At 46.1% G+C, this 14,085-nt stretch overlaps 1 protein-coding gene across 2 annotated transcripts in view; it reads left to right on the top strand.

Moving 5' to 3' along the window:
- The first annotated feature begins 10,364 nt into the window (after positions 1 to 10,364).
- TSPAN5 (tetraspanin 5) overlaps positions 10,365 to 14,085 on the top strand; it is a 188,377-nt gene continuing 184,656 nt past the window's right edge. Inside the window, exon 1 of one of the 2 annotated variants that reach the window (XM_033214868.1) lies at positions 10,365 to 10,993. In XM_033214868.1, the coding sequence (XP_033070759.1) occupies positions 10,913 to 10,993 (81 nt within the window). In that variant the 5' untranslated portion in view covers positions 10,365 to 10,912. The remainder of the gene's footprint in view (positions 10,994 to 14,085) is intronic. The other variant, XM_033214866.1, reaches the window with a different exon arrangement.

Here is a 14,085-nt window from a genome sequence, read left to right as displayed (position 1 = left end):
CTGGAGTGCAGTGGCCGGATCTCAGCTCACTGCAAGCTCGGCCTCCCGGGTTTACGCCATTCTCCTGCCTCAGCCCCCCGAGTAGCTGGGACTACAGGCGCCCGCCACCTCGTCCGGTTAGTTTGTATTTTTAGTAGAGACGGGGGTTTCACCGTGTTAGCCAGGATGGTCTTGATCTCCTGACCTCGTGATCCGCCCGTCTCGGCCTCCCAAAGTGCTAGGATTACAGGCTTGAGCCACCGTGCCTGGCCAATCTTGTTCCTTTTTAAGGCTGAATAACATTCCACTGTATCTGTATATCATATTTTGTTTATCCATTCAAACAAAATGTGAAATATGTTGATGGCCACTTGGGTTCTTTCCACCTTTTGGCTATTGTGTTGCTATGAGCATTGGTATACAAGTATCTGTTTGGGTTCCTGCTTTCATTTCTTTGGGGCATAGGCCTAGGAGTAGAATTGCTGGATCATATAGTAATTCTATGGTTAGTTAATACTGTAAGGAACCACCAAACTGTTTTCCACAGCGGATGCGCCATTGTGTTTAAATTTTAAAACTTATTCTTTTAGTCTTGATGTCATTCAAATAAATGATTCAGATATAAGGCATTAAGACTTGGTTAATTTAACTAATTTTTATTCCTACTAACTGCACTTAGTAAATGCTACTAGTACAGAAAAGAAAAATGAAAAAATAAAAAAGAATTAAGTGGAAGAGGTGTTTTTTCACAATCCCATTTTGAATATTTATCATACACATATCACACTTTGTTGGAACTGTAGCACTGAATCCATTCTAACCCATGTTCTTCCGTTTGTCTACTTTTTTCCAGGTACAATCTTAGGGCAGGAACCATGGAAACAAGTGTGTTAACAGATGTGTTTTTTTGTGTGTGTAAGATGTGTAAGTTTTTGTTGTTGAATCAATTGATTCTTTATAATAAAACCTAAATGAGTATCTGATTAATCTGCTAATATCTATTCCTGTTTCTGGACATTAAATTCAGTGTTCCAGTAATTATAGTTCCATCAGAAAGGCATATATCACAGAAGCAAAGCTTTTAGAAGGTAAAAGAAACCAAACGGTGACAGGAGAAATTATTGGATATGATTAGCATGCCCAGTGTTAAATGGGGCAGATTTCATAAGGAGCTGAATTATGCTTAACTCTGCAAGATACTTAGATTTTGATGACAGATGGAAGGGTGGAGTTTGTGGACTGGGGAATGGCATTCTGAAATTGTTTAGAGGTAGGAATGTAAGGGAACATACAAGTACTTTTGCCTTACAAGAATGAAACAGGCCAGACATGGTGGCTCACGCCTGTAATCCCAGCACTTTGGGAGGCCAAGGTGGGTGGATCACCTGAGGTCAGGAGTTCGAGACCAGCCTGGTCAACATGGTGAAACCCCCATCTCTACTAAAAATACAAAATTAGCTGGGTATGGTGGCACAGGCCTGTAATCCCAGGACTTGGGAGGCTGAGACAGGAGAATTGCTTGAGCCCAGAAGGTGGAGGCTGCAGTGCCCTTGACCAGGTGGCTGGTAGACTACATCAGGCTGCTGCTAAAGTCACAAGAGTATACGCATGCATTAACAGCTATGGACAAGGCCCACAGGCCTGTTGTTTGCCTACCCTTGCAGGGTGGCTGACCAACAGCACACCATTGGGGCACTGCAACACTTACGTGCTCTGTATGGTTGCCCTGTGTCCATTGAGAGTGATAGGGGAACACATTTCATTGGACAACAGGTACAACAATGGGCACAACAAATGGACATAAAGTAGGGATTCCATGTGCCATACAGACCACAAGCTGCGGGTATGATTGAGTAATATAATGGACTGTTGAAGAATGGGTTACACTTGCATGTCGTACCACCGTCTTTGCGGGGCTGGAGTTCCAGGCTGGACCTGGTGCTCCAAACCTTGAATGAATGACCATGGAAAGGTGGCCCAGCCCTGGTGGAGGTTTTGTTACACTAAGCCACCACCCCCATTCAGTTGCAGATATATACCAAGGATGACCTCCTCCAACCAGGTATGGGGATGAAAGGTAACCTGGTGTTGCCTGCCCCAACACCCCTGAAGGCAGGGGAACAGAAAACCTGGCTGTGGCCATGGACCCTCCAAGCCCCCCACTGCTGGTGGTTGGCTATCAGAGCTCCCTGGGGGGAGCGCCTACAGTATGACTCACATGTCACTCCTTGGGTGTTCAATACATGGCCCCTACAGTTGACTGTTCATAGGGTAACAGTCAGGGAAGGAACCCTCCTCTGGGGGACATATGTGTATCTGGCCTATTATGAGCTCCCCCTGTGACTTTGGTACAGATACAGAACTCAAAGGAACCATGGGGAGTTGAGAAGATGTGGTACCATCACTCAGGGCAAAAGCCCTTGGTGGCTGCATTGTTATCCAGGGATGAAAGGTTAGCCTGTATTTTGCCTGAGGGATATGCTTTATCTCTGTTAGTATCTGTACCTGCTCTGTCATTTCAACTGTAGGTTAACATGCTCTAACTGCATTTGAACTGGACCCACACCTATGCTGAGGTGACCAATGTTTCCATCTGTTGGATCTGCACTGCCCTTCATCAGCAGCTGCAGATGGCTTGCCTTGGCACATATATTCAGCATCTGCAGAGAACTGGACATGGTTGGAGACCTGGGGTCCCATGGCTGATGCCTGTAAGGCAACACGGCAAGCTTTGGAAAAGGATGCTGTAAGACCCACAGCACGCCCACCCCCTGGCTGGCCTGTAGCATTTATGATGGGTGGGGCTGGCTAGTGGGGAAACATGTAGTACCCCAAGCTTAGGTGCTGTGGTACATAGAGCAACATTGGGGCAACACCCCTGTGGGATGCGTACCCATCATGGCCGTACAAACATAATACATGTTACCACACTGAAGGTATGATGGAACAAGCAGGCCCACCAAGGTTGGGCCCCAATGGCTTTTGTGTCCCCTGGGAGTTTATGCGTCTGTGGGGACACAGAGTAGCCTTGGCCTTACCTACCAGTGAACTGGACTGGACATTGTACCTGGGGGTGGCCTTACCTGCCACTGTTCTCCCCAAGTTGCCCAGATAGCCCGTATAACTGGAAGGTGCTATGCTCTCAGTTTGTGCAAGTGCAACGAGCCCTCTGGTGGTTCTACCTCTTGGCAATGACTATCCCTGGAGCAGGTGTCATAACTGTAGAAGCAGAAGTTACCACTCTAGCACAGCACACCACTTGGGCTCTGAATTACACTTGAGTGGCCCTCCTTCTGTTAACAGATAAAGTTGATCAGATCAGAAAGGTGGTATTGCAAGATCAAATGGCCTTAGACATAGAAACTGCTGCCCAAGGAGGCACCTGTGCCCTTTTAGGAACACAATGTTGTACCTTTTTTTTTTTTTGAGAAGGAGTCTCACTCTGTCGCCCGGACTGGAGTGCAGTGGCCGGATCTCAGCTCACTGCAAGCTCCGCCTCCCGGGTTTACGCCATTCTCCTGCCTCAGCCTCCCGAGTAGCTGGGACTACAGGTGCCCGCCACCTCGCCCGGCTAGTTTTTGTATTTTTAGTAGAGATGGGGTTTCACCGTGTTAGCCAGGATGGTCTCGATCTCCTGACCTTGTGATCCGCCCGTCTCGGCCTCCCAAAGTGCTGGGATTACAGGCTTGAGCCACCGCGCCTGGCCAATGTTGTACCTTTATCCCTGACAATTGGTAGAACATAACAGCAGCTCTGCAAGGGGTCTCGTGGCAGATTAAGGCAGCCGAGAGCCTTACTGATGATCTCCTGCAGAGACGGTGGGCATCCCTAGGCTCTGGCCTACGTTAGGCCCTAATAGTCCTAAGTGGCATAGCTGGGATCCTAGTAGTGAGGTGTTGCTCTCTGTATTGTTGTGGGTTATGGATTCAGGGCTCTGCCCTATGGGCACGTGTTCCTGCCTGGAGGATGCCCTAGGCGTAGGGGGTGGAGTGTAAGGGAAATGGCTGTGCTTTAGTCAGGAGTAGGCTGAGGCAGCCTTCCGGTGCAGCATAACTCAGTGCGTTTGGAGCGCAGGCACATAGCTCCACAAATTATGTAACCAAGCCATGAGAGGCACATTAGGTGATCACCATGTGAGCTCGTGCTGGGCTTGGAGCCACTATAAAAGGTACAATTACCCTGCTAATGCTATACATATGGCTTGCTCACACCCAAAGAGAGGGTAAAGCCATGTCAAAACTGTCTGTAATTCCTTTAGTGTTTTTCCAGCTACCCACCACTTGCCCACTGATTCCCATTGGAACTCAGAACCTGGCAGCTAGCTTATGGGACCAGAGGGAAGGCAGAAGAATCAGGAGGTTCCCAAAGGTCTCAAGGGCAGCTTCAGACTTGTCCAGGGGCTGCAAGGAATGAACTCCAGGTGGCTTTTGGTCTCTGTCTTTGCTCTGCTCAGTATCAGGAAGTAGGCTTCTAATGGACTGAACTTGTGTCATGTGCTTGGCCCCTGGTAAGGTAATATCAGGGCCTAGTGCCTTGATCCACACAGGTCTAGCTATCTCCAAAGCGGTAGGAAGTTGAGGTGCTATTACCAGAAGAAGGTGGAATGGCAGAACTAAAAAAAAGAAATCAGTTATTGCTCTGTCATATTGTGTGAAAGACAGAATTCATTTTATTGTACAAATGATTATAATTGATTTTTAAAAGCAAAACAACTGTGCTCTACATATGCTTGTTCAATCATATTTACGAGACAGATATGCCCTATTTTATGTTATTCCTGGGGATCTGAACACTGGTGTTTAGTAGGTATGTGTGGGCACAGGGCAAGAGGGTCACAGTAGGTGGTAAATCCTAATTGTTTTGTTAGAGAAATAGACCATTTAATTGCTCACTTTTCGACCAAGGAACAGAAGGTACAGTATTTAATTCATTAACTATAGCAAAAATATAGTTTAATTTTATATCATAGCTAACTAAAAAGTATTTTAAGTTGACCTCATTTCATAAAGGATTTGAGGTGAGAAGACCTTTTGTTTTAATCAAGGTTCTTTGATTTGAAAATCTGAGATACTCACTTCAAAGTAGCTAAAGCCCAAATGGGATGTGATGAATGATTCCATCTAAAAATCTCATAGACCTCAAAGACAGGGTCCTCTTGAAATCTAGAAGCAAGCCTTTAGCAGGGATAGGAGCCTTTCATAGCACAAAATGCACAACCATACATGGCACCCAGGCTGTCAGACTCTGCTACTGTTTTTCTCTGTTTAGGTTTCCTTCCTCTTTCTGCAGAGGATGAGGGAGAGTCTTGGCTTCCTCCTGGAAATGCGGGCCCACCCCCAGCTCTCGGGTAAACACTGCCTGCACTTCAGCCAAGGGCAGGGTTCCCTTTGTTACTGAGACAGACCCTCAGGTTGGCCCAGCCTGAATCTACTAGGACCCCATCAGCTGTGAAGTACAAAACTGGCTGGAGGTGGGACAGCACCTTGTGGTTGAGAAGGTCTGAGAAACGGGTGGGTGTGATCTGTCAGACACCCTAAAATGTTTCCCTGTATTGTTTGAGACAGAAACAGCTGGGGAAGAAAGGGGGTGGGGGGTGCGGGGAATAGAAAAAAGGTGGTACTGAGAGAAATGCAGAAGTGCTGGTGGTGATTCAAGAGGAGAAAATCAACAAAGGCTGGGGGGAGAGCCTCAAAAGGTGTTTAAGTCAGGATACTTTCAGTTGTATGAAACGGAAAACCCCTGTCAGAGTATCTTAACCAAGAAATTTGTCTCATCTCACAGGAAGTCGTGAGGTAAGGCGACCTTCAAGGTTGGTTAAGTCAGCCATACAACAAAAGCTGGGAGGACCCGGTTCTTTTCATCCTTCCAGTCTGCCATCCTTGGTGTGGTCTTTGTCATCAGGCTGGAGAGGATCCAGGCATCACATCCAAACCCAACCAAGTCCAAGGGCGAAAGAGATCATTTCTTAGATGCAAGGAAACCTCTAGTGGATTCTTCTCATGGCTTGTTGATCAGAATTGGGCCACCTGCCCGTTCCTGGAACCACACATTAGCGAGAGGAATGGGACTGCCAGGTGTGATGCAGAGGGCCAGTCTTCCCAGAGCATGTGGCTGCTTTAAGAGGGGGACACTGAACACAGCTGCTAGGGCTCGGAGAGGAAGGCAGCAGGAGGGGTGGGGAGGCAACCAGCAGGGCGGCTACAGAGAAGCAAAAGAAAAACAGGAGCAGAGAGGCAGACAATGACAGAGCCCAAGAGGAGGGAGGCAGGAAGGTGGGTGGGAACCATAAAGCACAGGTGGAGACAGACAAGCTCGTTAAGTTTGGTGTCTTAGGTGAAAACACTGTTGTCATATCTTGCTCCTCAGCCAGGCAACTATTAGAAGAACACGCTTTACCTGTTTTCACTGCCACTTGAAGGGCTGATTAACTTGTCAGTAGTTAAATTTATTAAGCATTTTTCAACCTCAGAGTTATAAGGGAGGTGGCCTTAGCAGTAGTCAGACAGAAAATTTCTCTCCTTTTCTCCTTAAAATAGATCAGCATTTATTGAGTTGTGAAGGAGTTGTGTGAAATAAATATGCTTACTTACTTTCTTACATCTTTATGTATAATTTTATCTTCTTAATTGTAAAAGCAATATATAACCACATTTAAACATTGCAAACCAGAAACACGAAAACAAAATCACCCACAGTCTTATAACTGTTATTATTTGGCAAAAATTAACTCCTTTTTTTCATACAATTGCATACCATTTTGTAGATTGCTTTATTTTTCAAAACATGCATATCATATACATGTTACAAATTTCTAAAACAATCTAAAGGGATTATTTAAAAATAAAACAGGTCTCTTTCCCATCAATATCTTTAGTCCCCCAGTTTGCCCCCCATTCCACCTAACTCGCTGTTACCAGTTTATTTTGTTTTCTTTCATATATAGCATACCCATTAACAGGAAATATGTGTATGGATATTCTTTTGCCAACAGACCTTATCTTTTCACAAAATGATGGCCTACTGTGTACACTGTTTTTGTTCCTTTTAAAATTTAACAAGATTACTGGAGATAATTCCATATATAGTGCCTTTAAAATTTATAATGTATTCATATATGCCTCTATAAGCAGTATCTTCAAGAGCTGTAAAAAGTATAAGCAAATGACTCATTCATTCCTTTAATAAATATTTATCAAGCACCTGCCATATCTGCAGAGCTCTGGTGATTCTAAGATTACCAAGAGTTAGGTCACACCCTAGGAGGAGTCACAGCAGACTGAGGAGACAGGTAGGTAAACAAGTTCTTACAGGCAGCCTTTAAGTGCTGGGATGGAAGAACACAGCGGGTATTGACGGAATAAAGAAGGAGCCTCCCAGACACTGAACACAAGTAGTAAAGAGTAAGAGGAATCAGCTCACAGACAAGAGACAAGGAGAATGCCCCAGGCAGAAACTCCAAATGACACGTGCAGAGGCACAGAATGTGAAGAAACACTGTGGTCCAAGTAACTACAAGGAATTGGATATCACCCCTACTCTCTGATCTTTAATTTCTGGCCAAGTCTTCAATATAAATAATGCTATGATATACATCTTGCAGTATATAACTTTTTCCATCTGCTGGGGTATTTCTTTGGGTAGATTCCCAGAAGAGGGACTGCTGAGTCAAAATATAGGAGCACTCTGACCTGCTATAGACAGCCAAAATGCTTTCCAAATGGACATATTGTTTCATAAAGATACTAACAATATATGTGCTAACCAGTGCTCATTATTTTTGTATCTTTATTAGTTTTAATGTATACTTCTTTGATTACTAAATTTCCCCATATATTATTTTGATTTCTTCTTATATGGTTTGTTTTCTGTTTATACTCAATCACTGATTCTAAATTTTACTTTAGCTCTATGAGCCCTACTTATAATATAGATATTCAGGTTTTTATTTTTCATGTTTGCTGCCAATATTTTTTTCTGGTTTAGCTTACACTAAAAAAAGTTGGACATGTAGAAGTGTTTAAGATATTACCCAATCGTATTCATTGATTATTTCCTTCTATTGCCTCTAAGTTGAGAAATACTTCTATTCAGAGGTTTGACAAATATTTTTTCTTCTGGTCTGCTTTAAAATATATTTAACTCCTTAATCCTCCTAGAACTTATTTTGGATATATGAAATTAGATAATCCAATTAGTTTTTCCACACCCCTCCAAATTACCGATTAGTTATCTTACCTTTCCCTTCTCCATTGATTTTTCTTTTTAAGACTTTATTTTCTTAGCAGTTTTAGTTTCACAGCAAAATTGAAAGAAGGACTGCATACTGTATGATTCCTTATATATGGTATTCCGGAAAAGACAAAACTGCAGAGAGAGGGGGACAGTAAACATCCGTGGTTGCCAGAGACTGGAGGAAGGGATGAATAGGTGGTGTACAGAGGACTTTTAGGGCAGTGAAAATACTCTGTGATACTATAAGGGTGGGTACATGTTATTCTACATTTGTCCAACCCTATAGAATATACAGCCCCAAGAGTGGACCCTAATGTAAACTATGGACTTTAGGTGATAACGATCTGTCAACATAGGTTCACTATTTGTAGCAAATGTGCTACTTTGGTTGGGGATGTTGACAATGGAGGATGGTGTGGGGTGAGGTACATGGGATATCCACCGATTTTTATTTCAAAGGTAAATCCACTTAGAGATCAACTCAGTCTTCAATTCCATCTAATTTCTGGTCCTTTTGAAATGTGTCACATCAGCTTAGGACAGACCTTTCTTCTGACTCATCCAGTATTCCTGCAGCGACTGTTCTATTTATATACAGAATTACAACATAGCTCCAATAGGCTTAGGTAAAGCTTGTCAGTGCCTTCCTGTTAACGAGGAAATCTGCTGCTGAAAGACCTTACTTTTAAAGTCTACCAGATTGGTGGTAGTATGGCCTGTGTTTTGAGTGGGTGGACAGCACTTTTGAGGGAGAGAGGATTATTTCATCCAAAAGGCTGAAGCCACTGTTATCCCGTGACATAGCTTCTGAGGTACTGAATGAGTAGGATCTCCTGGCCCTCCCATCTCTGTGGGTACCTGGTTCATACTTGTGACCTCAATATAGCCTCAATCCTGCTGAAGCCCAGGACTATCTCTAAGTGTGGTTTATTGCAGGAAAAAGTAGCTTCTTGACTAGCCAAAACTTGACTGCCGGTTGTCAACCAGCCAGTTTTTGAGAAAAGTGAGAGGCTGTTACGTAGGGAAACCTTATAACTAGAGGCTCTCAAACTCAAGTATTTAAGTATCATCTGGGAGCGTTTTAGATTTCTGTGTCCAGGACCGGGTTGCACTGGGTGGTGCTGGAAAAATTTTTTGATCTCACTTCCTTCTAGCCTTTTGAATCCTTAAAAATATTCCCATAGACATTTACACACAGTCCTGGCCGGTTCTTCTCCTTCCATGAAATACTGGTACCTGCTTTGCCAACACCTATGAAAATGCTCCAGGAGGAGGGCGAACAAGCAACTAATGAGCACATCTGCTCAGGTAGGGTTCCAAAACAATTTCCAGCCACCCGTTCTATTCTTCCCCAGAGTTCAAAAGCTTAATGGTTCGTGATCTAAAAACCCAATTCAGATTCCCCAGAAGAGCTCCCTGGAATCCGTCGTGGATTCTTTCCTAGAGTTAGGAGGCAGGCAGGTTTCTTAGGCACTATTTTGTCGGGGTAGCGGGGAGCGTGCACTGTCCGGGTTTGTGTGGTTTCAATAGACCCTAGGGCGAGGATCGTATCCGGGGCCAGGACTTCTTTGGGCCATCTTTTTTTCCTCGTCCCCATTTCTAGGATAAAACCCATTTCTCCGATAGGTGGGGAGGCTGGATTAGAGTCACACGGATTAAGGAAGCTTTTCTTTGCAATGTCCCATTCCTTCATCCTTTCCTCCCACTTCCCGTGGCTCTTTTCTCCACCTTCCCCAATTACCCCCTTTTCTATTCAGTGAAGTCCACGACTACTTTCCTTTCCTGTCCAGTGGCACCGCATCTTCTTTAGGCACAGAAGCCTGTTGTGGAGGAGGGGGCGCGAGTGTGGCTACCCCAGAAGGGATGTGGGGGGTGGCTCGCAGGTCCTCACTCACCCAGCCCTCTCCCCGAGGAGCGACCCTCTCGCCCGCGTCCCTCCAGAGCTGCGACCGCTCATCAATCCCGGTCACTCTGCCAGGCTGCTCCCCGGGCGCCCTTTCCTTCTCCCTCTCGCCGGCGGTCCTCCACCCTCCCACCCTCCCACCCACTACCTACTCCGCAGCGGCGCTCGGGGTCCGCGGTGCTGGAGGTTGGCCCGAGAAGGGGCGGGGATAAAGCGAGCGGTGGAAGGAGGCGGCTACGTGGTGCCACCGCCGCCCGGGAGCGCCCGACCCCGTGCGCGCGCGCGCCTAGCCAAGGCTTGGGCGGCGGGCGGAGCTGCGGCTGGCGAGGGCGGAGGAGCAGCCGGCCCGGCGGGCGGAGCGAGCGGCGGGCGGAGCGAGGGGTGGGAGGGCGCGCGCGAGCGGGCGAGCAAGCAAGCTAGCGGCGTCTCAGCCAGCATCTACAGCGGCCGCCTTTGCCCGAAGCCCAGGGACTAACCGACGGACCGACCGCTTGGCGCACGGACGCGGGCGCTTGCTTTGTGTTCGGAGCTAGCTTCGGCGAGGCTTGGGCTTGCAGCGCGCGGCTTCCCCGCTCGCTCGCGGCCACCCCGGCTCCGGCGGCCTCGGCGCGCGAGGGGCTGGAGGTGCGGGAGCCGCTCTCCGCCGGTCGGTCCCCGCGCGTCTGAGCCCGGGCCGCCAGCGCCGCGGCCCCGTGCGGCGTCCCTGAGCTCCTGCTCCCCGCTGGGCTGCTCCGAGCAACGGTGCTTCGGGGCTCCAAACTCGGGCTGCCGGGGCAAGTGTCTTCATGAACCCAGAGGATGTCCGGGAAGCACTACAAGGGTCCTGAAGTCAGTTGTTGCATCAAATACTTCATATTTGGCTTCAATGTCATATTTTGGGTAAGTTGGAGCGCTCCTGGGATTCCAACTATTGTGGCCGATCGATTCGCGACGATTTGCCCCACGTTGCTCGTTGCCTTTACTTTTCGCAGCCCCGCAGGCGCTTGTCGAAGCAGCGTAGAGGCATTCGCCTTCCGCCTTTCCAGCTTGCGCGTTGGAGAGAGAAACATTTAATCCTTTCGAGGAATGGGAAGAGGTAAAAAGAGAAACCGAGGCGGAAAGGGGGCACCGAGGCCTTCTGGTGGCTTTTTAAGGAACGAATAGCAGGGATGCAGATAAAAGAAAGGGTTCGGCAGTTTGAGAAATGAGCAACCGCAGGAATTGGATTTGCTCCGGGTGGGATATGGATGTTGGGCAGAGCGTGGTGTCATAATAGGGAAGGCTAATCGGGCGCAGCCGACCCTGAGGTCCACCTTCTAACAACGATCTGATTGGACGAGGGCTTGGCTCTGTGTTGCCGCGGCTGGTCTGTGCCATGCTCAGCGTGTATCTTCTTGCACCATCTCGGGCTTTGTGTAGGATGCAGATGCCGTGGTATATGGTTCTGTAATGTGCACGTAAATAACGTTTCCTGCACGCTCTCCTCTTTAGCTGGAAAGCGCTCCTTGTGCTTAATGGACTGGCCAGTGGGAGTGCGGGGTAGAGAGATTTATTTATATGTGTATATCATTGTGAGGATAATAACAAGTCATCGTCAACATATATTTCAACGTGCTCGTGCCCCACGTCCTCATTTTTAAAGGAGTGACACAGAGCGGGCCGTTTTGGGGAAACCTTTGGAGAAGGAGAAGGTGTGCGAGGAGGTGTGCGAGGCATGTTTCATTGGGGAACCGAGAGAGCAAATGCTTTAACACAAGATTCAAATTATGCTCTGCTTGGGACTGCAATGTGTTGGGCACCTATTGCAATTAGGCTGGGATGCCTGCTCTTTTTGTTTGTTTTGATTCTTTTCTTTGATCTGGCAAACGTGTTCAGCAGCCAGACAAAGAGTTCTCCAGGACAAGGGGAAAACGTTGGTTCGAAGACCATGTTATTTTTCTTCCCCTTCTCATCCCATCTCATCCTCTTCCTCAATGGGCACCCCCTTTTCCATGGAAAGTAAAGATGGTGGCTGTCTGGGTGGGGGATTATCTAAGTTGCTGTTCAGTGTGAGGTAAACAATGATCCAACAAGGATCAATAATTATCCACAGCAGTTTGAACACGGAATGTATTTATTTGGATTCTCCTTTAATTTGGGCTGTTTGCTGTACATATATACATCTGTGAGAATGGTTGTCAATACGGCTCTTCATATTCTCTTTTTTGTACCGCACTCTTTCCAGGTTATTTTATTTTCTGTTTTCCATAATAGTACCTTGCATTGGTCATATATGCTTTGTGATGGGGAAATGGAAGGGATTGGAGACCACTTTCCGTGTCAGCGTGTCATCTGTCTTCAGGACTAATAAAGATAATGAGGGGATACATGAATGGATGTCATATCCGATCATTCCACAGGCAGTTTTTTGCCAGTGTTGTGCATGATTGCCGGGAGCAGTCACCCACCTCCTTGCAATTAACCACTGCTACATATACAGGAAGAAGAAATTATTTTCTTTCTTTACCCCTTCTCCATTTGTGAAAATGTTTTAAAGTGGTGGGTAGTCACGTTTTTGAATAAGATCATCTGATTTGATTGGAACTTGAAACTTTGTGACTTGGAGAGGCACGGACTACCAAACTGGTACTGATTCTTTTTGGGATAGTGAGTTCAGGCCTCTTGTTTCTACTTGAACATTTCTAAAAGTTGCACATTTTAGCTACCCAGCAACAAAAAGCACCCAGGGACTTTCTCTGCCGTTTCCTAGCAGGGGGTGGTAAGGAAGTAAAAGGATTTGGGCCTGCTTCCCTCATAGTTTGCTGTAATTTTGTAGAGTGCACAGAGACAAATTTAGCCCTTTCTATGGATTAGGTTGCAGCAAACCCCCTGGAATTGTAGAGAGCTTCAAAGAATTGCAGAGTGCTTGCATGGAGAAGTTCAGAAAAGAGCCACATCTTTTCTGATTGTGAAGGTCTTCATAAGTGGGTGGGTGAGTACGGGAAGCCTGAAAGGAGACCTAGGCTATGGGATTAAACCAGCTGCCCCAGGCAGAACTGTTAAGTGGGTATCTTCCTTATGAGGGCCGTTCACTTAGCCTGCCTCTTGCCTTCCCTTCCTCTCCTCTCTGTGCCCAAAGCCTTTCTCTCAGATACTCTCTCATACCTTTCCTGTCCTGCTGTCTGCTCCAAAATTACCCCATATTTAAATTTCCTGCTTTTTAGTACCATGGTCTCTAGTGATGATCAACAGAAAGGCAACCGTATGGTTTTGGTTAAAGTAATTCAGACTAAGATGTTAGTGACTGAAAAGCTGGGGTCAGTAGCTTGGCAGCTTGCTTCTGAAAAGTTGCACACTTCCGCTCTCTACAGAGTCACCAACCTGTCTGTGATTGCCAAAAACAGCAGACTCGGTGCTACTCCAATACAATTATGAAGAAGAGATTGCCAACAGCATGGTTTCCTAATTGTTCATTTTCACACTGAACTGCTAGACTATATTTGACATACACTGGTGACATTTACAGGTATAGTTCTGGTAAAATAAAATTGAACATATGGTGGCACCAGCACCGAGAGCTTGGTTCTTTTTCTGATCAACAATTTGGCTCTTTGTTAGTTAACTACCTGGGCCTCAGTTTCTCAGCTGTTAAATTAAAGGAACTGGACAAGTTATAACGTTCTTTCTAGTTCTTACACAGAGTGAGTTTCTTGAGTTTCAGTATGCTGGAGAAGAAAAATTGAGTTTGGCCACTAATATATAACAAAAGTAGTATATACTAGGACATTTGATAAATTATAGACATTTTCTGTTAGGGAGACTTGTCTGAAGACTAGTTTTATTGCTTTCATTTCTTACTCAAAGATCCTTTCATTAAAAAAAAAAAAGAAGAAAAAAAAAAACAAGGCTGGGCATAGTGGCTCACGCCTGTAATCCCAGCACTTTGGGAGGCTGAGGCGGATGGATCACAAGGTCAGGAAATCAAGACCATCCTGGCCAACATGGTGAAACCT

Source organism: Trachypithecus francoisi, unplaced genomic scaffold (genome assembly GCF_009764315.1).
Source record: "Trachypithecus francoisi isolate TF-2019V2 unplaced genomic scaffold, Tfra_2.0 Lachesis_group1, whole genome shotgun sequence".
Classification (NCBI taxonomy): Eukaryota; Metazoa; Chordata; class Mammalia; order Primates; family Cercopithecidae; genus Trachypithecus; species Trachypithecus francoisi.
This window is presented reverse-complemented; position numbering and strand designations above follow the sequence as displayed.